Consider the following 22,276-nt stretch of genomic DNA (forward strand, 5'->3'; position numbering starts at 1 on the left):
CGTCGGTCGCCATGCAGGAGAGCACCAGCAGAAGGCCGAAAATAGTATCAAGATCCGTAATATTCACTTTTTAAATCCAGAGGACGTTACGTAACATTGTAATAAATATACAGGCGTGCAGTCAACTCGAAGATGACAGATTTAGTCTAGTACGGCTTGTTGCACAGCAAGGTAGGAGCACTGAAGACATTATCAACCGCAAACTCTGCTGGATCTTTACCTCTCTAGAATTGGTAGACCGAACCGTATACCGTCAATCTAAAGTATATGTGCAACTGTTTCTCAATGTTGCTGTTGCTATGCAGTGAAATCGTGCAACAGACACACCTGTGGAGATGTGTGCGACGAACTGGAGCTCAGAACAGGAGACAGAGTGCGAGTTCAAGAATGCGTCTGGGGAGTCTGTCGATGCCACGTTGGGAACGGTGAGCGCCTGTTTTATCGTTCACGTTCATCACCGGTTCATTCGCACAGTTAATGTTATCTTTGCACGTAATAGACCACAGTCCATACTGTGGAGCAAGTACAATTCCTACCGATTTCATGATTCTGTGTAACACTGCGGGTTACCCGCAAACATTGATATACCGTGGAAGTTAAAGGGAGTACAACGTCGCGGATGCCTGTTGATTGCTTGATTTGTAAAATAAAAAAAATGGAGATGCGAATGTCTGTAATATAATACGAGTACATAGTAATGTACAAGGACCGTCATGCTCCAACGACTGGGGACGCTCACAGACACGTGTGTTGCAGAAGAACTCGTTGCTTCGCGGAGGTTCTTTGAACTTACTATGATTCAAAGCAGACGAATGTGTGTGCATGTCTGTCCTGCAAATGGTAACTCAAGTAAGCGACAGACTACTTCAGTCACTTTCAACTCAAACTTGGGACGCATCGGCAGTTCCACAAATGAGAATGCTGACGGGTCTAGGTTCGATCCTCGTCCTTTGCCCACGTATAGGGACACCACCTGTTCTACGTCTGTCCCCTGTGCACCGGTCACCTCTCAACGTCTAGGCTGTAGCTTGCCTTGATCATTTCCACACGAAACGTAAGAAATCGGAGCATCGACCAGCTTTGCTTGTTTGTTTGATTGATTGGAAAAAGGCTTCTCCAGGACAAGCAAATAAAAGAGAAAGTAGAAAAACACAAGAACCCAATGGAAAGGCCGAAAAAATTCAACCTACATAGTATGCCCAAGACACATAACAAAAACAAACAGGGACCAATTAAGGCAAGGTCTAACTTGCACCCATTCTATAAGGCTTCTATCTGTTACCTTATACATTGGTCTGCGATCTAGTCATATTTCTGCTTGCATTACCGCACAAGGACGCTTGCACGAAAAGTCTCGTGTGTGTGTGTATAAGTCGCAATGTTTGCTTTTTCCTGTACGTGTGAATACCGTTGCGGTACATTAACTGCATACTACAGAAGACATCGGCTGGGGTGTGATCTCTATAAGCATGTAACGAAAACTCATTACAAGTAATACGCCAAAGAGTACACCCGCCGCTGTGCGCCGAACCTAAAGCAAATCGATGGAGTTGTCAACCAACTCTCGCATCTCGAGGGAGCGGTGGGAATGCTTCGCGCAAGCATTTTTGCCATTCTTTCCCGAGAACGAACACCTGAGAGACCCAGGAAGATTTCTTATGTGGCTTACTGACTTAGTTTTTTTTTTTCATGAGATGGAATCTTTGATACAGGCCTCCAACAGCATGCCAAAACGCGGTGATGAGCACGACACTTCAATCCCCCCCCCCCCCCCCCCCCCAATGCATTTCATGCTGCCCTGGTGAAAAATGGGATGCCTGGAAACGTAGTCTTTGGTATTGAGCGCGTGCACATCTAATGGGTGCAACACGATGTACATATAAAACATACCTTGTACAACTTTTGTGACACCTTTCCAGGCTATTAATTACTTTCACGTCTCCTTTTGTTGACTTACTATTCAGCTGAGAACAGGAAGCCCTGTGAGGACGCTCTCAAAATGAGCTGTCGCTTAGAGAGGATGGTGGAGTGATTTCATCGAGTAGGTTGGAAATCTGTCTACAACATCGCGTATTTTCAAAGCCTAAGCATTGTCTACAAAGTTCAAGGTTTATACTTTCATTGCACCTACTGATATTTCAAGGGTAAATGTATGTGTAAAACTATTTTCAATGTAAGATCGTTTTTGAAGGTCAGCAACGTGGCTCTTCAACTTATTTAATTTTTTGATCGATTTAATTTTAAATAGTCTGCATGTACCATGTTAATACGCGAGTAGTGCTGCAGGCCTATAGTCAGTTATCATCAGTGTCAGATACGTGCTATGGAAGTTATCATGATTTCTTTCGTTTCCTACAGATGCGTTTTTTATTGCACACATCAACATTGGGCCCATCGGGTCTGTCCAATAAACCGATAAACAGAAATGAAAATAAATTCAATAAACAAGTTCGACGAATAACAATAAAAATATAATAAAATTATTTTTAGTGGTCTGTTAGCAGCAAGTTGATGTTTCGTCAAGTTAATTCAAGGGTATGTAACTTACTTACTTTCAGAGCCATGTAACTGTAACATAATTATATTGTTTGAGTAACTTAGAGAGCTCTTCATATCACCTCGGGAAGGCTTTCCCCTATCAATTGATGACGATAGTACGTTGATGGGATTGGTTTCGAAGGTCAGCTCCAGGCGACACCATATTAGAAATGATCGAAGTCTAGCTAAACGTGTGCTAAAATGCTGTGGGGATATTCCTGGCTATCCCAGTGCAGTAACAAAAAGAAAAAGTGAGGGTAGAGGAATCCAGTTTCTTAAAGTAAGGACAAGAAAGAAGAAAAGACAGATGATGGGTGTTCACCATTGGTACGCTGGGATGAAAGACAGACACAGAGTGTCCGCACCTGGAGACAATAGAATAGTAGAGCAACAAAAAGCATCCAGACGGGTTACCGTGGCATGTACCATCAGCGTGTGCAGTGCAGGGACTTGATGTTGCGCGTCGTCTGCTTCCACGAACGTTGAGCAAATTCCTTAGTGCTGGCCTCAGTAGCTTCGGTAGTGCTTCGGGCACACGCTACTGTCCTCAACAATGCTCTTTGGTAAAGCACTGTCAAGGCTTCTGCACTGTTAAAACAGAACTTCACCACATAGCACGATCATAGCCAACCATCATTCCGAATGATATCATTGTGTGTATTGATTTGTTGAAAATGGGAGGAGGCGCCTATCTGGGACAGATTATCTTGTCCCAGATATGCGCCTCCCCCCTGTTTTGAACAAATCATGACACAGAATGATATTATTCGGAATGATGGTTGGCTAGGAGCGTGCTATGTGGTGAAGTTCTGTTTTAACAGTGTGGGGGCAGCACTGAGCGATTTCCTCAACGTTCGTGCAAGCGCGCCCAGAACTGCACTGGCATGGCAAGTGTCCAAACGAGCTAAAACTGCTTGCAGGCCGAATATTTGGGGAACACGGGAAGCATATACTCCTGTGAGATTTCCTCTAGGCAAGCTTTCTTTCGCCATTCTTATCCACCTTTGTTCTGTGATTAATTCACTAATTAATTCACTATTTTTTGTTTCCGTTTCAGTAAGACCGAAGAAAGCGTAAACACCGTGCGAAGGACAGTCGAGAATGTGCTTCACGGGATGCTTCCACGACCCATTGTGACGTTAATAAAGATTGTATTATGAGAGAGAGAGAAAGGAAATGCATTTGAACAGAGCAGAGATGCAGAGCGTGCACTCTTAAAAATGAACTTCACCGCATAGCACGCTCCTAGCCAACCATCATCTCGAATGATATCGTTATCTGCCCTGATTTGTTGAAAACGAGAGGCGTACGCCTTTTTGTGACACTTATGCTGTTCATAATTGTCACAGAAATGGCGTACGCCTCCCGTTTTCAACAAATAAGGGCAGATAACGATATCATTCGAGATGATGGTTGGCTAGGAGCGTGCTATGTGGTGAAGTTCATTTTTAAGAGTGTGGGAGCCCACATAATGTGGGAGAGCTTGATCCCACATCACCTCACCATATTGCAGCGCAGTGATAGGCAAATTACCTCATAACCGCACCTTAAAGTACCAAGTACCCAGTTTCCCTGGTACTTTAAGCATAGTACGATCCACGTGCCTGAAATTGTGTCCTCCCAAAATATTGTTTCTCTATATGACCCTGAAGTGTCACAAAATTAATTTCCAGTTTTGAAAAGTATGACGTCACGGAATGTCCAATCTAGCAACGGGTCTGTCAACATTGTTTCCCGGAGGTCGACTTCCGTCTCCTCGCCGCAGCTGCTGGCACGGTGAGACGTTTCGACGTTTGGCAGAGAGCGGAGATCCGCGCTGTTGCCCGGAGAGAGACGCCAGGTGCCTGTGACGTCACCTACTCTTGGAGGATCCGAAACTATAGGAATTTCTGCGGGTTCTATGGAAAATTCAGAGAAGCACGAGCGGATTGATTGATTGATTTTTAAAAGAAAAAAAAACACGAGCGGAGAAGCAATGCTCACTGACGGAATTTATACTTTACGTGTCTAGTGTGCGTAAGTGAGGTACATCTATATCACACAAGAAAATATGCACTTTAATGACTTTCACATTTTGTGTGTGTGTGTTCAAGTGGCTGCAACTGATCAGAGTCCATGCCGCATGTATCCTCCTCCAATTATATTTACTACTCCTTCTCTGTTTCTTTTACTTGCCTTAGCCTTACCTTTAGCTTAGCATGTAGTTTTAAGCTCTACGGAGTAGCCAGTGCCTAGACTGACGTTTCCTACATCTACGACGCAGCGGTTTGCCACCAAAGCAGATCTGACCTTCGTCAGCGACACAGGTCTCATGCACAGTCTTCGACCTCAAGTCTTATGCCATCTCATTCGTCAGTGGCCCGCCCTCACATCTCACCCTCAAGCCCATTACTCGCATCTGTTTTTTATTTTTATTTCTTTCATCCTTATTTTGTTTTTGTTTGTAAATTTTCATTTATTTTCTAAATATTTACTTCTTGAATAGCAAGCCGACACTCCTTCTGGCTGACCTTTCCCTCTCTCTTTTCTCCTTTTTTCATTTTTTCTTCTAGTATATATACCCCCCCCCCCCGTACATCTTCGTACGTTTCTCGTTTACTTCCATTCCCATTTCTCGGTATCTGTCCAAGTGCACCAGGAGGTGTATCTTCCAGATACGGTGCTCGATCGTCACTATCGCTAGGCCTGTTGTTGAGCGCGACATCTTCATGCCGTAAGGTATTGTTCCTCACGGCTAACACGGCCTTAACTAGCGTCTTAGTTGTCCGTGTCACCTGACTTAGTATCACCGTTCATGGATCTGGTTGGGCATTGGTTCTATAGCTTGTTGCGTAGCTTGGAGAATGCTCACAGTTTTTCACGAGATACACTCGGCTCTACAGAGGCCTCCGTGTACTTTTTCGATTTTGGTGGCGCATCTAGAAATGCCAAGTCCCCTTCGGCATTCGTCATACCATCCGAAGACGCGAGGATGACGCCTTTCGCATCCAACCTCATCAACAGCTCGGACCCCTATGTCATTCCCCCGCGGGAAAGGGCAGTGTTCACTGACTCAAAATCTGCACCGCAAGCTATTAAAAATTCTGGCATACAGGCTCATCCGCGCCCCTAATGACGGATGTGTTAATGGCTTACCACCTTGTGTACGAAGCAGGACACAGGCAGGTTCTCCTGTGGGTCCCAGCCCATTGTGGTTTCGTGGGGCCGACAAGCCGACAGCGCCGCAGAAGCAGCTCTCTCATCTCGGAGACGGACGCGTATTGGGCTGCTGAGATGAGACCGTCGTTCCATTTTTCGACGCCACGTGACATCCCTGACTTCCCGCCAGAGGACAACTGACATTCCCCCCCCCCCTCTATGCTGAGAGGAGTTGATCCAACGCTCGCTTTCCGCATGACACGAAATACCTCTCACCAAAATGCTGCATTAATTCGTCGAATGCGACTCGATGTGGCTCTTACAGCTCAGTGGCGCTACCGCTTGAGACAAGTTGACTCTCCCAGATGCTGTCACTCCGGTGTTCTAGAAGATCTAGAGGACATTCTTTTGCCCACACTACCAACCTTCCCGAACCGCACTCTCCGGGTATCTTAATCAGCTGGACTCTCGTCCCCTCTCTCTCACAAAATTGCTTTTTCCCTGGCCACATCCAGCCCACTAACGGTCTGCCCTCAAAGCTCTCATCACCTTTCTGGATACCATAGGACTTCGATCCTTATTGTGAAAAGGGCTCATTGTCTGATTCCCCACATCACCACCAGCAATGGGATAGAATATCGTTTCTGGCGATGAAACCCCCCCATTCATCATCTCAGAATAACAACAACAACAACTTTATTTTAAGATGATGAATGGGAAGTTTCATCGCCAGAGGCGATACTCAAACTAAAGTTGTTGTTGTTGTTATGCGATTTTGATGTATGTACCTCATGATAACTGAAGCGCTTCCGCTAGCTTGTTCGCGAACACAGCGTTGGATGGACGCAGTGGGAGCTGACAGAGACTATAGTCGCACGTCATAGAGGTGTTCAACCTAAGAACAGCATATCGGGTGCTGAAAGACTTTTGTAACAATTCTTCTTGTCCAAACAAGTTTTGTCCAACTTAAGCATGTCCCAAAGAAATTGCGTATACAACGTTTCGAACACTATGTTCGCTTCTGGTGCTTAAATGCAGGGACAAAAAGAGGCACCCGCAATGTCGTTTTTACATCGAACACGACTATAGTAAATAACATTACCAAGCACTTTGGAAAGCGGGAACGCAAGTATAGGCATATAAATAATATGGCTCCGTCGGGCACGTAGAAGCAACCTGTATTAACAGAAAAAGTCTGGCGAACTGTGTCCGCTCCCAGACCCACTTGGGACGTAGTAGTTGGAGATGCCGTTTCTAAACCCTCGGTGCATAGGGGCGGCTGTCTTATCGGAAGTAACACCTACAAGGAAGAAACATACGGGGGGGAAGCAATACGGAAGTGGCACTGTAGGTAACTTCCAAATGAGGCGCGTGCTCCATCACTGTCATGTTGTGGAAAGGCATGTAAACATTAAAGACTAACATTTGGCGACGGCACAAATTTTTATACCGTAGACAACCAGTGCGAAAGCCAGGATAACAAGCGCACTGTATAGACTTAAAGGGGCACTAAAATGCAAAAAAGAACTTGCTTTCAAATGAAAGTCCGTGTTTCGATGCAAGGAAAATTAGTTCACACAGCGCTACCGTTTAGAAGAAAAACGCAATAAAAACAGAGCCGTCTTTGGCGGCAACGAATGGGATCCACAGGAGGCAAAGATTGGCGGCATCCAATGAGACAGCTAGCAGGAGAAGCGCGCGCATACCTATCGTGGGCATGCGGATTTGGAACGGATCCGATCGTAGTGTTCCGTATATGCGCGGCATGATGCGCACTGCAGCATTTTTCAATACCGATTCACTGAATTGTGGCCCGCAACAGTTCTCGCGAATGTTCCATTGACAACATTTATCTTCACATCCTTCGGACAGCGACGCCAATCTGCTTCGCAACGCGCACTATGTTTTTCACCGGGACTGCTCCATGGCGTGGCACGCGCGTACACGCGCAGCATGGACTAAAAACCCCGATGCACGTGCTGAAACTACACTCTTAAAAATGAGTTTCACCGCATAGCACGCTCCTAGCCAACCATCATCTCGAACGATATCGTTATCTGTCCTGATTTGCTGAAAACGGGAGGTGTACACCTTTTTTGTGACACTTATGCTGTTCATAATTGTCACAAAAAAGGCGTACGCCTCCCGTTTTCAACAAATCAGGGAAGATAACGATATCATTCGAGATTATGGTTGGCTAGGAGCGTGCTATGCGGTGAAGTTCATTTCTAAGAGTGTACGTTCATGCTTAGCGCCCGAAGCAAGAAACAGTCCGGTATAATTTCAATTGTAGCTCCGTAACGGAATCAAAGTTTTGAATTATGATAGCAAGTACGAAATTAACGTAGCGTGTAACGTAAGTCGAAGTGAAATTGGTTTTGCATTTTAGTGCCCCTTTAACGGATGTTTTGTACGTTACGAAAGGCATGTGCTGTGTAAATATTTTCCATTTTAAATTCCATTGTAAATTTTCCATCATAGTACCCACCTCAGGGGTTCGTACTTCAAGTGAGTTTTGCACTTCACGATTTGGCGAGGGTTAAGTTCCTGCCCACGTGAATAAGACATGCAGATGGTGTGTCCTGATCTCTACCTCACGTCCGTTGATATTATTATTATTATTATTATTATTATTATTAGTGGCTTCACGTCGCGAAACAACTATCAACATGAGCGATGCATTGTTACGCATCAACATCGTTCCCTCAGTTGATTGCTTTTGTCCAACTGAGGGTTCCTTGACGTGTATGCACTGAAATTTCAGCATACAACCATGATGAAGAAGTACGAGCGTGGGCTACGCAAATCACAAAATCATCATTAGCAGCATAATAATAATAATAATAATAATAATAACAATAAAACAAGTTGCACACAGCTCCCCGTGTTTAACATTCTTCGCGGACCAATCCTACCGCCGGCTGTGCTGTCTGAGGTCTTCCCTGGGTTTTCCAAAGACTTTCCAGACGAATGTCGGCACAGTTCCCCCTGAAGTCGGCCCAGGACGCACACTAATCCCCCTGTCCCCCACTCCTTCCTGCTGTCCTCTCTCCGTCTGTCCACATCTGTACGCCGCTCATAGCCAGAGTTGCTTCGCGGCGCTAACACGAAATCAAAATCTTCGCGGATCAGGACCTGTCTAAGCAATTCGCAGGAGTTTATTGAGATTGAGGTTAAGCATGCTCCTCCGTCTTTGCCCCCTTTTATTTTGTAGAAGATGTCTAGACAGGGCTTTCGCGATGTCTTCTGCATGCCTTCGAGTAAACTTCTCAAGAGGGAACAATATCCTTAGCCAATATTCCACTCGACAGCGCCACTGCATGCATAACTAATCAGGGTATAAGCTCTTGACGTTGGTTCCTTCTTCTTTTTGACTTGCATGAGAGCTCTCACCATGCCCCAGTTCGCATTTGCGACCGACTGAACGCGGTCATCCGCTGTGTGACATAAGGATTACAGCGCGTAATGTGCAGTGTTGTAGTGCTACCGTATTCGCTACTTGTTTCAGTAGCGGAGTAGCGATCGCGCTACATTTTAAATTAGTAACGGAAAAAGTATTTCCGCTACAAGTACGGGTAGCGACGGACTCTTTCTCCGCTACCGTTACCGCTACTTTTCATAATATGGGAGACGTGAAACAGAGAGAAAAAATGAGATAGCGATGAAACAGAATTTGATGTGAACAGTAATTGAAACTACAACTGACTAACAGAAACGGATGTGACAATCTTCCACAATTTCACAAACTTTCATAAGCTAAGCGCGTGCGTTTTCTGTATCTTGTTTTGTTCTGTGCGTTTTCTAACTTTGTAGCTCACACTTGTGAAATACAAACAGGTATGTATAACATACTGCATGATATTGGCTAGGAAGCTAGTTTCCGTCATACAAGCAGTTGCAAAATAGTGTGATCGTGTTGATAGCACATTTAAAACTGTGTTTTGCAGCGTTGCTGTTCGGAGCAGATAAACAAAGCGTCGTTTCTTTCGGAACAGGAATAAGAAAATATACAGGAAACACAACGAGATATCGCTATAGTCATTCATTGCACTCCAAACGTACTGCCAACTTTGGTTTAAGGTGTTGTGCCCCAGGTGAAGCATTTCTGGCCAGATAGAAAGAATTACCTAAGCTTACATAGATTGCCGAACGCGATCTAGTTATTTTCTCACATTCCATACGTTACACTGTGGATATATGAGCCACACAAAATGAATGAGTAATATTATTCATGAGTCTTTTATTAATGCTCCTTGCATACTTGCTTGGTGGCGCTAAAAAAGCAATTACCCTTAAAGCAATTGATTGTTGACAGCGTTTGACATGTTCAGGGGAAAACTACATGATTTTTTTTTTTACGAGCGAAGCCGTCGTGTGGAAGGGAAACTGGGGGTAGGCAACAACATTAAGTCGTATTTCCTTTTAGACCTAAGTTTTGGTGCAGTATGCGAACAGCACTACGTTGGCCCTGTCGAAAGCAAACATTATGACATTCGTTTGATCTTTGCCGTACCCTTCTCTACGCCTTAGCGTACAGGCATCACGTTGTCAACAACAACAGCAATAAATGAAGGAGAAGTGATGATGACATGGGACGTTTCCCCGTGGTGGCCACAGGAGTTGCCATTTATTGATGGCGCGACCAGTGGTCGTTTATGATGGCAGTTGCGCCACTTGCTCACAGGGAAAACTGATCAATCCATCGACAGGAAGCAGACGGAAGAATTTGAGGTTGGGATATACGCGGATATCTCGGATACTGTCAAACTACAAAATACTGTCACTGCAGAAAAACCGTCTTGTGTTTCAAACATTCTGACGGCAAAAATTACTAAATGCACACATGCGCTGTGCGCAATATAAAGTATGTCCTAAATGCGCATAATCTCAAGCTCAACATCAATGCGAAAAAATATATATTGGTTGTGAAATTGTGGTATACTTTATACTATATGTGAGACAACTTAATTATTGCACCGTCATTGGACACTTTTGACAACGCCTCGAAGAGTTCTAAACAGAACTCCGACCTGTCGTCGCTTCGCGTTCATCATAATTCATCCTCTCATATTAACCGCTGTGAAGTGGGAGTGGATAAGTAGCAGCATAGTATTTACGTTACTTTTATTTGGTAGCGCTAGCGGTATCGCGTTACTTTTTCAAATTTGTAGCGACGCTAGTACTGCGCTGCTTTTCTGTGGAGTAGCAGGTAGCGGTATTTCGTTGCTTATTTTTAGTAGCGGGTACAACACTGTTCACACTTTAGTGCACCCTTGCCGTATAAGTGCATTAACATCAGGGGGTGGTTGTGTTGAAAAATAATCGCACGTATACCTATAGGTTCACTCGCAATATACAATTAGTACAAATTGGTTTGTGGCCCCCATTTTAAATCATCTTCATAATAACAAACCTTATTGTGTGATACCCCACACCTTCACGGATGTTCCCTCGCAAAGACCTCTCATTTATTCATAATTCAGGGTTTTTAAACTGTTTTACCGCCTGGAACCTTGTCACGTCGTTTTTTTGGTTTTGTAAATAAAAATTTTTCTAATTCTATTTACGGGACTAAAATGGAGGGTGTGATGTTCTATCTGAAACCGTGCATTGCGCGGAATACACATAGCCCTACCCTGTAAATGGTGCTTTATGTAGAATACACAAATTAGAAGATTGAAAAGTGGAACATAGATTGAAGTAAGAGCCCCGGTCAGAACAGGGGCTTATTTTGTACTGGGCCCAGTACAATAAGAGAAGTCTCTGTCCCAAATATCGCTGTCTTTCGACCAGAGGCGTTTCCTTCAAACCATTTAGAACCGTGTTTCAGAAACTCCTTCTTGCATGGTGTAAAACCTATGCCAAAAAGGACAAGATATTTCACCCGAAAGGTGTCAAAAGCAGCAATGGGATAGGGTGCTGCCTCAGCGGCGAAACATCCCACTACATCATCGTTACTTATTTGTTGTTGTTGTTGTTGCCACCACGCACCCGAACCACGAGGTATACATAACAGATAATGATGACTATAAATGATGTATAACCAGCTTGAGGTTATGTATATAGGCAGACAACTATATACTCACGAGATTACGTTCACAGCGGACTACGTCTACCTATTAACCTAACTGCTAATGTTCTTTGACACAACGTATCCTCCTAGCAACATCTGTTGTGGCATCCAGAAAGGAATTGCTCGCTTTCAAAATAGATATCGCCCAAAAAGCCCAGAATTGCCAAAGTGTCTGTGAAGGCTTACGCGAACGACAAATTGGATTGGCTCGGCAAATGGAACAAGAGTGTTGTTGCAGCGCACGCTTGCTCGTCCAGGGCACAAAGGGGGCTCTAGGATAATAATAAGTCAGCCAAAAGTGACTTCACAGAAGGAGATAGATCAAGAAAAGATCTTCCCGGAACAGCACCGCAAGCGGTACTGTCCCGATGAATGCATGCCGGAGATGGATGCATGTTACAATGCATGCTTTCTTTTCTCCCATATCTCCAGACATTGTGCGCGTTTGCATGGAAGGCAAAAGGGTTACATGATAACCTTCCTTATACTGACAAAGTTGTGCCTGGTAATCGCTTCCGACGCGGTTGCTTCGAAAGAGCAGCTCCTCGAGGATATTGACGGTTTTTGTGTTCAAGAAATGTGCTCAGTAAGATGAACAAAAGTGAAGCAACTAATGCTGTAGTTGGAAAGATAGCTTCGTCGTGTACCGTGTCTCACATTCAGTGCGAACTACTTGTCGTCTCGTATCTCCAGATTTTTATATATCAATCAATCAAAAGGGGAGACGTATAGCAGAAGTTCTCGGCACAGGAAATGATGGGAGATGCAACCTAAGAAGAAGAAGAAAAAAAAAAAAGAATAAAGCCGTAATTTCAGGCCTTTTTCGGGGACTAGAAGCATTGTCACAATCACTAGTTTCTTTCCGGAACAACAGCTTGCGAAGTTTAGGGTCTATTTTTCGTGCTAGGGAGTAAATGTCAGGATAAAGGGCAAAAATGGGGAGTAATTGCGATCTATATGGGACTCTCAAGCTGTAATTGCTCACCAGTTCACTCCTTTTTCTCTTAGAGTGTGCGGATGACTTGGGTGGGCTTCCCTGCTATACCATGATTCGTGTTTAAGTTACTAACCACCATTAAGAAATATTCGATGCGAGCGCGATGTTTGACATTCAGTTCACACATCCAGACTAAAGTGAATGTGCGAAACTCCCTAAAAGATAGGTATTTGTCCGTGGCGCGAAAGTTAGCTAGAAAACACGCGGTTCAAACAAATGGTACGTGATAGATTGTTGTGATACCGCATGGATGTATCCCTCTGCCATGAGAAATTTATCCAAAGCTTCGACACACCGCCTGGAATACCCGTCGATCCTTCATGTGAGCCACGGGAATGAACTATGTTTTAGTCACAACTTCTCAAGTTAGAAGATGTTACTTTCGACCAGAAACACGGCGCAAAAGAAAGCATGTCTGAACTTCCTCTTTTTTCTTCTATGGCTTCTCATCTTTTGTTTTCTGTCTTCACCCTCTTGAATTTTAAGTACCTCATCTAGTCTCCAAGCATAATTATATATAATAATTACTATTTTATGCAAGCTTCAGTTTCTAGGCGTCAATTATTAATCACTTTTAAATGAGAATGCTTTCAATTTTCTTTCAAGTACCATCTTTCTATACATAGATGGGTAGAAATCCAGCGAACCGGTAGAGATGTAGGAAGGGAGTTGCCTCAGGACAGAAGCCGCCGATATTTCGAACAGAGACTGTTCTTCTTCTGGGCACCGTCCTCATCATTGGCATGGTATTTAAAGGGTTAGGTGTGACGTGTTTAAAGGTTCATGCGAATTGTGGGTCAACAGCCCGGAGGGAAGAAAGGTTCCGTACGGGCTTCTACGGCCGAAGTGAATGGCTTCACTGGCTTCATGGCCATTCACTCCGGCCGCAGAAGCCCCTACGGAGCCTTTCTTCCCTCCGGGCTGTTGACCCACAATGCGCATGAACCTTTAAACACGTCACACCTAACCCTATAAATACCATGCCAACGATGAGGACGGTGCTCAGAAGAAGAACAGTCTCTGTTCGAAATATCGGCGGCTTCTGTCCTGAGGGAACTCCCATCTTTCTATACAGTTTCCCTAAATAATTTCCTTGTATTCTGGTAACATATCGGAATAAAAAGCTCACAAAACTGTGTCATAATGTCTATTAGCTATAGTGTCTGACAAGGAAAAAAACAAAACAAAAATCTATCGCACGTATTGGTTCATTCCACTAAATGTTCTGAGTCGGGCAAAATTGATACCCAAACATTTCCATGTCTCCCTAAATCGTCCGGTGACCCAAATCCTAGCGCCACATAAATCCTCTCATGTCAAACACGCCCACGGAACACGATCTCCGCCGCTTAACCTACTTTCGAAATGCAACCGAGCACCCAGACAGCCCTGGCTGGCCACACTCTACCGTCCAAAACGCGTTACAATCCATCACGCAGCATAGCCACATTCCGAAATCATCCTGACGCGTACAACCATAATAAAATAGGAGAGGTCACTGTAAATAATTTCGGTCTCCACACCCTTACCTTGCTCTACCGATTCTGGGAACACAGATGATCGTGATCTTAAATCTGTGTCCTTGCCGTCGCCTCGTCATAGAGCCCCCCATCAGTCAGACATAATTTGATCATCTTATATTTTCTTTCCTGTGTGTTCTTTCTACTTCTCGTATTCTGTTCAACACAAAATCGCCATCACCTGTCTGCTTGCACGCGAACACCACGCACGATACTGACGATAATGTTCTTTCAAGCGAGACTCTGAATAGAATAACGGCAACGTATTGAGAGCACATTGGATCTGAAAGGGAAGAGAGACTAGTAATATCGTCCCTCTTATTCCATTTTCGTACGATGAAAAAAAGCGGTGGACGTGTATGCCAGGGTCTCTCCCTGTTTTCTCTTTTCTATCCTTAATCCAATCCAATGCATTGTTGCCGTGCTTTTGCTCGATTAGCCCCAGAGGTACTCCCCCCCCCCCAAACACACACACACACACACACACACAAACGAAACGGAGTCAACGCCTTAACTAGTCTTCTTTGCTTAATCTTACTTCAAATATTGGAACTTTTGGAAGTTTGCTACGGAAAGTTCGTGCGTTATAAACAGACTTGTGCCCGTTACTCGAAAAAAGTAATTGATTACCGTTACCGTTACTTCTGTGGAAAAAGCAATTGATTACCCTTACCAATTACTCGACTTCAAATGTAATTGAGTAACGAGTAGAAAAGTAACGCGTTACTTCGATCGTTACTCTGCAATCACGCAAGTTATAACCGTCTTTGTTGTGCTTCAGAAAAAAAAAAGAAAAAAGTTCAACAGCGGAACAGCTGAAGTAACAAGACAAACAAAAACACGTAGACAAAGAGAGCTGTACGTCTACTGTATTTATCGCCTGGGAAAACGTTGACCCAATTGTGGAAGAGCATTGCTTGGAATTTCCCCGTGACTCACTAAACCTGCAAAGCTTCAGGTACCATCACACATTGGCGTAGGAAGAGATTAGGGAGAGAGACTCTGAATTCCAGAACGTTATTACAACCTCCGCTTGCTGTAGTAGAACAGCCTGGCACCAGGGGCTTGACTTCGGGCAGAACATCTGAGAGATAAGCTAATCTCTGCCGGAAAAGTAATCAATTACAGAGTAATCGATTACTCAGGAAAGTAATTGATTACTCGAAAAATTACTCAAAAAAGTAATTGATTACAAGTAACGCAATTACTAGTAACGCGTTACGCACAAGTCTGGTTATAAATAAGCAAGAAACACGCTTCGTCACTCTAGCCTGCAAACCTTCTTCAGAAAACGCAAAAAAATACTAAAACAAAGATTAAAAAACAAATAACGACCTGTGCTTTTTCTTCACACCTCAATTCATGCGGGATCTTTATATGTTTCTATTTTGTCTGAACAATATGAAAGACAGCGTTTCTGACCGGCAGACAAAAGTCTCACAAAGACTTGATGTTGTCGCTTTCAGCGCTCAACCTGATGTGTAGCGGACTTTCATGGAATTGTAATCACAATGCACGGGGCATAATGCATGAACGTGGTTACAACGTGATATAAGTCGCTTAAGACAAACAACTGCCCTTTCCAACAGGGGCCACCACCCATGGACAACCGTCGCCATGTCGTGAACCAAGATGCACGTTCCCGACCCACGCCCATAGAGCCACAGCTAAAATGTGCCCCCAAGCAATAGAATCTTTGCCGGAATGAGCGCGTAATGCTAATAACGGCTCACGTTATCAGTTGGCGCGATAATCCGCTGGGTGATTGTTTATAATCCGAGCAGCTAACAACAGAAATCGTGTGAGATCATTGCACTGTACAAGTAGAGGGAAAGCGCCGAGGCTGGAACCGTTGCGATATTTCGAACGGAGCCTTTTGTTTGACAATAGCGAGAAGCTGTGACGTGGATGCTATTTTGTGCAATCTTGTAACGACAAAAGACGTTCCTAGCGATTCGTGTCAGCTTTCTTGCTCGGCTGGAATCAGATTTCAGACGTTTTGCTATACATCGAAATATATAGGATTTGCCAAGATAAAATTCGGGGTTAGTAATGATGGTAAAACAAAAAATACGGCCTTTCGGGAGCTTAACTATGCTTCGGCCGACGTGTCATGCCCTAAAATTTTATATAAGTACAGCCACTCCATTCAACTTACTGGGAATAATTCGTAAAAAAAAAAAAAAAAATAAATGAAAAAAGAAACGCCGGCTCCTTAACATTTTCTATGGCCCATACTTGTGTTAAGGTCTGTTCCGACATATAGCGATTTGCTATATAGCGCTAGAAAGTAGTGCGATATTTTCGTCCTCGCAGTGCTCCAAACCGCTAAAAATTAGCGCTTGCCGGAGTTGAGCTCGTATCAACTTTTTCAGCGCTAATATTAGCACTATATTCGTGTAGGCCAACGAGGAGGCCCTTCAGTGATGACGTCGCGAAAAGTCGTGGAGTTGTTTTGCTTCCGCATTTCACGGCACGGCAACCGCATTGGAACCGGCGAGACTGTCATCCAAAATGTCTGGTAAGGAATTTTCAGTTATTTTTCTTTTTCTTGAGTTTTTCCCACTTTACCAGATGGCGCTGGGTCCGCCGCAGCCATTCTGTGGATTCTGCCGTTGTTGTTTCGTTTTCGGTTTCTGGTTTCCAATACAACCTATTGATGATGCTTGTTTGTTTGTTTGTAAGGAAAAAAAAAAAGAGGAGACCTATCGATGATGTCTTTTTCGTCTCCCGCTGTTTTGTTCGACTTATGTGTTGGCAATGCGTCACATTCAGCCAGGATGTGGTTCAGGTTCTCTAATGCTTTTCCACATAATTAGCAGATGGGCTCGATGTGGCCAAATAGTTCGTTGTTCCGAGTATTAGTCAGGAGACAGCCGGTTCGTGTCTGGAAGAGGAGTGCGCATTCTCTATCTCCTGTGTATTCGGGACATTATTCTCTGTGCTTACTGTAGTATTTGAGACTCCTTTTTTCTTTACGTTTCGTTTCCATTCTGCGATTTCTGCCCTGCTCATCGCTTCAGTAGTGAATTTTGTCCCTTCTTTTTAGTTTCGGGCTTTGTGTCTGCTAGTTCCCCCGCTGTACTTTTTGTTGTATTGGTTCATTTTGTTGATCCAGCTGGTTTTTAGTCCGAGATGTCGAATATGGTGGAAAACTTTCTTTGCTATTGAACTTACTGGTAGGCGAATTAGTCGTCCAAGGTTGTGCGTTTTCGATCATCCATCTCGTGCGGAAGATGTCGAGCAGCCAATTTCTCTTTGGATAGCTGCATTCGCTGTCGCGAAATTTCCCCCAAGGTTTCATTTCCCAAGTTCTCGCTCGTGACAGTCTAGTGAGTGTGTCTACCGAAAAGACGAGAGTATCGTTCGCACAAGTGCACGTATCGGCTGGTACCGCTGTCGATTTCCATAGTATTCTTTCCACTGCATGTTGATTATATGAGTGTTTGGCCAAATTCCATATGTGCCCTTTCAGTTTCTCTTATTTTTTAACGACGTTCTATTCATGTTTTTCCAAGTATTGTTCTTTGCTGAGGATAGTTGCACCCAAATGCTTATATTCGTTGGCACGAGCTATTTGGTGTCCTTGAAGGGTGAATGCACGGCAGTCGGTTCCTCGCCGTTGAATAGCATCCAAAGTGCTTTTTGGCGTGTTAAATTTAAACACGCCCTTTTCAGCTTCTTCTGTACATATGTCTAACATACGTTGCAGGTTTTCTTCAGATGGAGCAATGAGAGCGATATCATCCGCGAACGCTAGAGCTGACACTGTTGTTTCATCCAATTGTCCGGTTGTTGTTAGTGTTTTCATGCTGATCCTTCCCGACTCTTTCTCCAGCCGAAGGAGTAAGTTATTAATGTATAGGTTAAACAAGGGTGGGGGAGAGGACAGCCTTGTCCTAGACCAACTGTGATTGGGACTCGATTCGACTTTTGTCAGCCAAGTTCGTAAATTGTTACCATGCCTTCATTAAGTTTATTCAGTAGAGTTACACTCCGCCTCCTCTATACATGAATATGCAGACTTCTTTCTGCATGTGCAGTGCCTCGACCTCTTGCAAGAACTCACGCTGGAGCATGGCAAGGTAGCTCTCGCCAGTGACAGTGCTGCTGAAAAAAGGACCAACAACTCCTTGCCTCCACAACCTGACCGACACAACGACCCTTGGGGACTGCACAGAGAATGAAATAGGAAAAATCAGAAGACGACAAAGAGTTTACAGGAAAACACAAAGGGTAGTTTATCAACACGTAGAGACAGGGGTCGATATTTCGGCAGTCAGCGCTGACTGCTGAAACCTGCTTGTGCTACGATTACAATTATCTGATAAGGCGTGAGTTCAGGCCCTGCTACGCACTCACGTGAAGCTCGACATTGCGTATCGGTGAGCTCTATCATGCCGCATATTAGTGCACTCACCGGATAACATCACACTTGTAAACACAGCAGGTGTGATGTTATCTGATGAGCGCGCTAACATGCGGGATGATTGAGCTCACCGATATGCCATGTCGACTTTCAAGTGAGTGCGTAGCAGGGCCCGAACTCAAGCCTTATTAGATGATTGTGATCGTGAGTTTTGAAGGCCCGAAACGCCGAGCTATGCCTAAAACTCTCCTAAGCCGTGCTTTCGGGGGCCGTGGCTATGGAGACAAGCTACCGTTTGCCACTGGTCGCCACAGAAAGTCTCCCGTGGAAATAGTCCATAGCGATTGACAGAAGCAGACGACATCCCGACTCTTTTTGCACACGTGGCGAAGGAGTGTGAGGAGGCATTAAACAGGCATTTTGTATCTAGGTGGCTTTGATGACTGCTCCCCAGATGATGGGCCCCCACCCTCCACTGAGAAGTAACATCCCCATCTTGCGAACAATGATAGCGCTGCAACGGAACGAATGTTTGCAGCACAGAGGGTTAATTGTCGTTAATTAAACCGCGGGTCATCTTCGACACCAAGTAGGTCCATTTTCATTTTGATTAATCGCGATCTATTACCCCAGCCGCGATGATGATGTCATTCGCGAAGACATGCGAAGTGCACACGCAATCAAACATGTAAATGTTGAATGGAACTGCCTCCAGAGACAGAATATTATTAACGACAACCGTCCTTAATGACTCCTCTTGCATCTGCAATGATTCCCAAATGGACTACAGGTCATATGCATTAAAGGAAAAATGTGACAACTTAGGGTTACCCTGCGATATCTTAATTATCGAAGAATAGTATGAAATGTTCATTTATTCTTTTTTTTAGATAAGACGGCGGACGCTTAATGTCTGAGCCTCCGAAGCACACACCGATTGTAATTAATGAAAACACAGGACCGTATGTCGTATAATGAAGTGGAGGGAACTTACGTCGTCATTTTAACGCACGCTTCAAACAACTGGAAGTGGGACTCCGCAACAAAATCACAAGGGTTGCGGTATATGCGCAACCTTTGGGATGTCAGGAACATGTGTACGAAATATCTCGTTCCAGAACTGCGCATATTTTATAGAAAAGAATTTGTTACGAAGCGAGCACTTCGCCCTTGTGAAGCGAGTTGGCACTGAAATCAACACACTGCACTCTTAAAAATGAACTTCACCGCATAGCACGCTCCTAGCCAACCATGATCTCGAATGATATCGTTATCTGCCCTGATTTGTTGAAAATGGGAGGCGTACTCTTTTTTTGTGACACTTATGCTGTTCATAATTGTCACAAAAAAAGGCGTACTCCTCCCGTTTTCAACAAATCGGGGCAGATAACGATATCATTCGAGATCGTGGTTGGCTAGGAGCGTGCTATGCGGTGAAGTTCATTTTTAAGAGTGTGCTTGCTGACATCATCCGGCAAGGGAGAATGCAGGTTTCCAAGCAGACGGCAATGCTGGTTGACGTCACGCTATCCTCCTCCGGACCAACACCACCTAGATAGGGAACGCCTGCTTGCTCGTCGACGTGATGTAACAACTAATAGTCAGCCAATCAGTATCGTGTTTTCAACGGGGGCAGCCAATCATGAACGTGCCTCCACCGGTCGTGGCCACGAAGACGAACCACCGTCGTCTGCGAGTGTTGATCGTACGTCCCCGCGTACTACATGGGAAAACTTGCAATCATTTGCTGTTTCGTGAATTCGCAGAACGGCGAATTGCAGTAGCAGACGAATTCTGGCTATATATGTCCACGTACACTCTTAATAATGAACTTCACCGCATAGCATGCTCCTAGCCAACCATCAACTCGAATGATATCGCTATGTGCCCTGATTTGTTCAAAACGGTAGGCGTACGCCTTTTTTTGTGACACTTATGCTGTTGATAATTGTCACAAAAATGGCGTACGCCCCCAGTTTTCAGCAAATCAGGGCAGATAACGATATCATTCAAGGTGATAGTTGGCTAGGAGCGTGCCATGCGGTGACGTTCATTTTTAACAGTGTAGCTAAGGGGGGAGAGGAGGCAATAAGCAAGCCTAGTGGACTATGGAGTTCTGGTTTCTGCTCTTCGCGTTTCGGTTTCGGTTCGCTATATTGTCATCATTTACGAATTAATTACTCACGCGAAATGTTATGTTCGGTACCGAGAGGGTGGTTCGTGTTCGGTACGATGTTAGTCTTATTTTTTTTTATTTTGTTCGTATCCTTGCGAAGACTCCTAATCAGGTGACATCTAAGACGGCTCTAAACCCTGTTTCATCGCTGTCCGGTGTATTGTATTGTCATCAAACTTACAGTCGGAGGAAGCAGCCGCAGACGGCCAGCATGACCCTCACCGTGAACGTCCGCAAAGTTCCCCGTGCCTTTCTTCTTTGTTTCTTTAATCTCAGCTCACGCTCTGGGCTGCGCCGGGCTACGTCACGAGTCACGTGATCGGGGATAGGGGAACAGTTGACGTCACGACGTGCCCTTCTTCGCTCGTTCTTCGATACGCTCTTTCCAAGAGTGGAGTGGAGGTGTGCGGACCCGAGTTTTCGAGCGCGCGCGCTGGATAAATCATCTGCGCTCGCCGTTCTTTTGCGGGAGTTCGTTTTAGTCGTTGCCGAACACACCGGAGCAAAGAAAGAAAAAAGAAAGGTCGCCTCAGCGTTCCTTTAATTTGAAAAACTGCAGTGTTTGAGCAAACTCTCAGTATTTTTTTTTCTTTAAAGGAGGTAATTACGCCTATCTGCAGGTATTTAGTTACGGGTGTAATAGGTGTAATATTGTTCTTCTACTCTTCGTAATTCTATTTACAATGTATTGTTCAATACTTCTCCTTCATAACGTGTGCAGCGTTAATACAAAAACGCACTTTTTTTCGGATGCGGGCGAGTAGACGTACACTATCCAGATACCTCTATCCATTGTTACGTCATTTGAGGAATTGTAGCCCCCAATCGGACGCCAACGCAGAAGTACACGTAACATTCTGCTTTACACTTTTAAAAATGAGGGGGGGGGGGGGCGTCGAGGTAGCTTGCCGTTGTTGGCCGCACTCAAGTGGGCATCGTCACGACTATAGCAAAAAAACAAAAAAAAAAGGAACTTCACCACGTAGCACGCTCCTTGCCAATCATCATCTCGAATGACAACGTTCTCGTCCCTGATGTTTTGAAAACGGGAGGCGGAGCCATTTTGTAGCCGTACATTATGTACCATTATGTACGGCTACAAAATGGCTCCGTATATAATGATACATAATATACTTCGCCTCTTATCAACAAATTATGGGCGAGAACGTTGTCATTCGGGATGATGGTTGGCTAGGACCGTGCCATATGTGATGGAGATACGAACCTATCGCATTCATCTATACAAAAGGTGTCACATCCAACAAACTAAAATCGCCGTTTGGAGCCGACACCGTCGGCGGGCTAGCTTGGTAGAGTTCATAGCTCCTTTACACCTTTACACGAGGAAGCGTGGACCTCCACGCGAAAGCTTGTACAAATTAAACTTAAACGAAAATCTTCAGTGTCGGTTTCTGTATTTTGTTTATGTGATCTACAGGACTTGACTCCCCTCTTCGTATACGCA

General features: G+C 44.5%; 1 protein-coding gene across 2 annotated transcripts in view; it reads left to right on the plus strand.

Annotated features, from left to right (window-relative positions):
- LOC135394588 (uncharacterized) overlaps positions 1-3,700 on the plus strand; it is a 40,828-nt gene extending 37,128 nt beyond the window's left edge. For both annotated transcript variants that reach the window (XR_010422946.1, XM_064625404.1), the window contains 2 exons: positions 306-425; positions 3,596-3,700. Coding sequence is in view for 1 of the 2 variants with exons in the window: in XM_064625404.1 (XP_064481474.1) it covers positions 306-425; positions 3,596-3,615 (140 nt within the window). In the remaining variant the exon portion in view is untranslated. The remainder of the gene's footprint in view (positions 1-305; positions 426-3,595) is intronic.
- Positions 3,701-22,276: the final 18,576 nt, after the last annotated feature.

This window comes from Ornithodoros turicata, chromosome 5, assembly GCF_037126465.1.
Source record: "Ornithodoros turicata isolate Travis chromosome 5, ASM3712646v1, whole genome shotgun sequence".
In the NCBI taxonomy this organism is placed as follows: Eukaryota; Metazoa; Arthropoda; class Arachnida; order Ixodida; family Argasidae; genus Ornithodoros; species Ornithodoros turicata.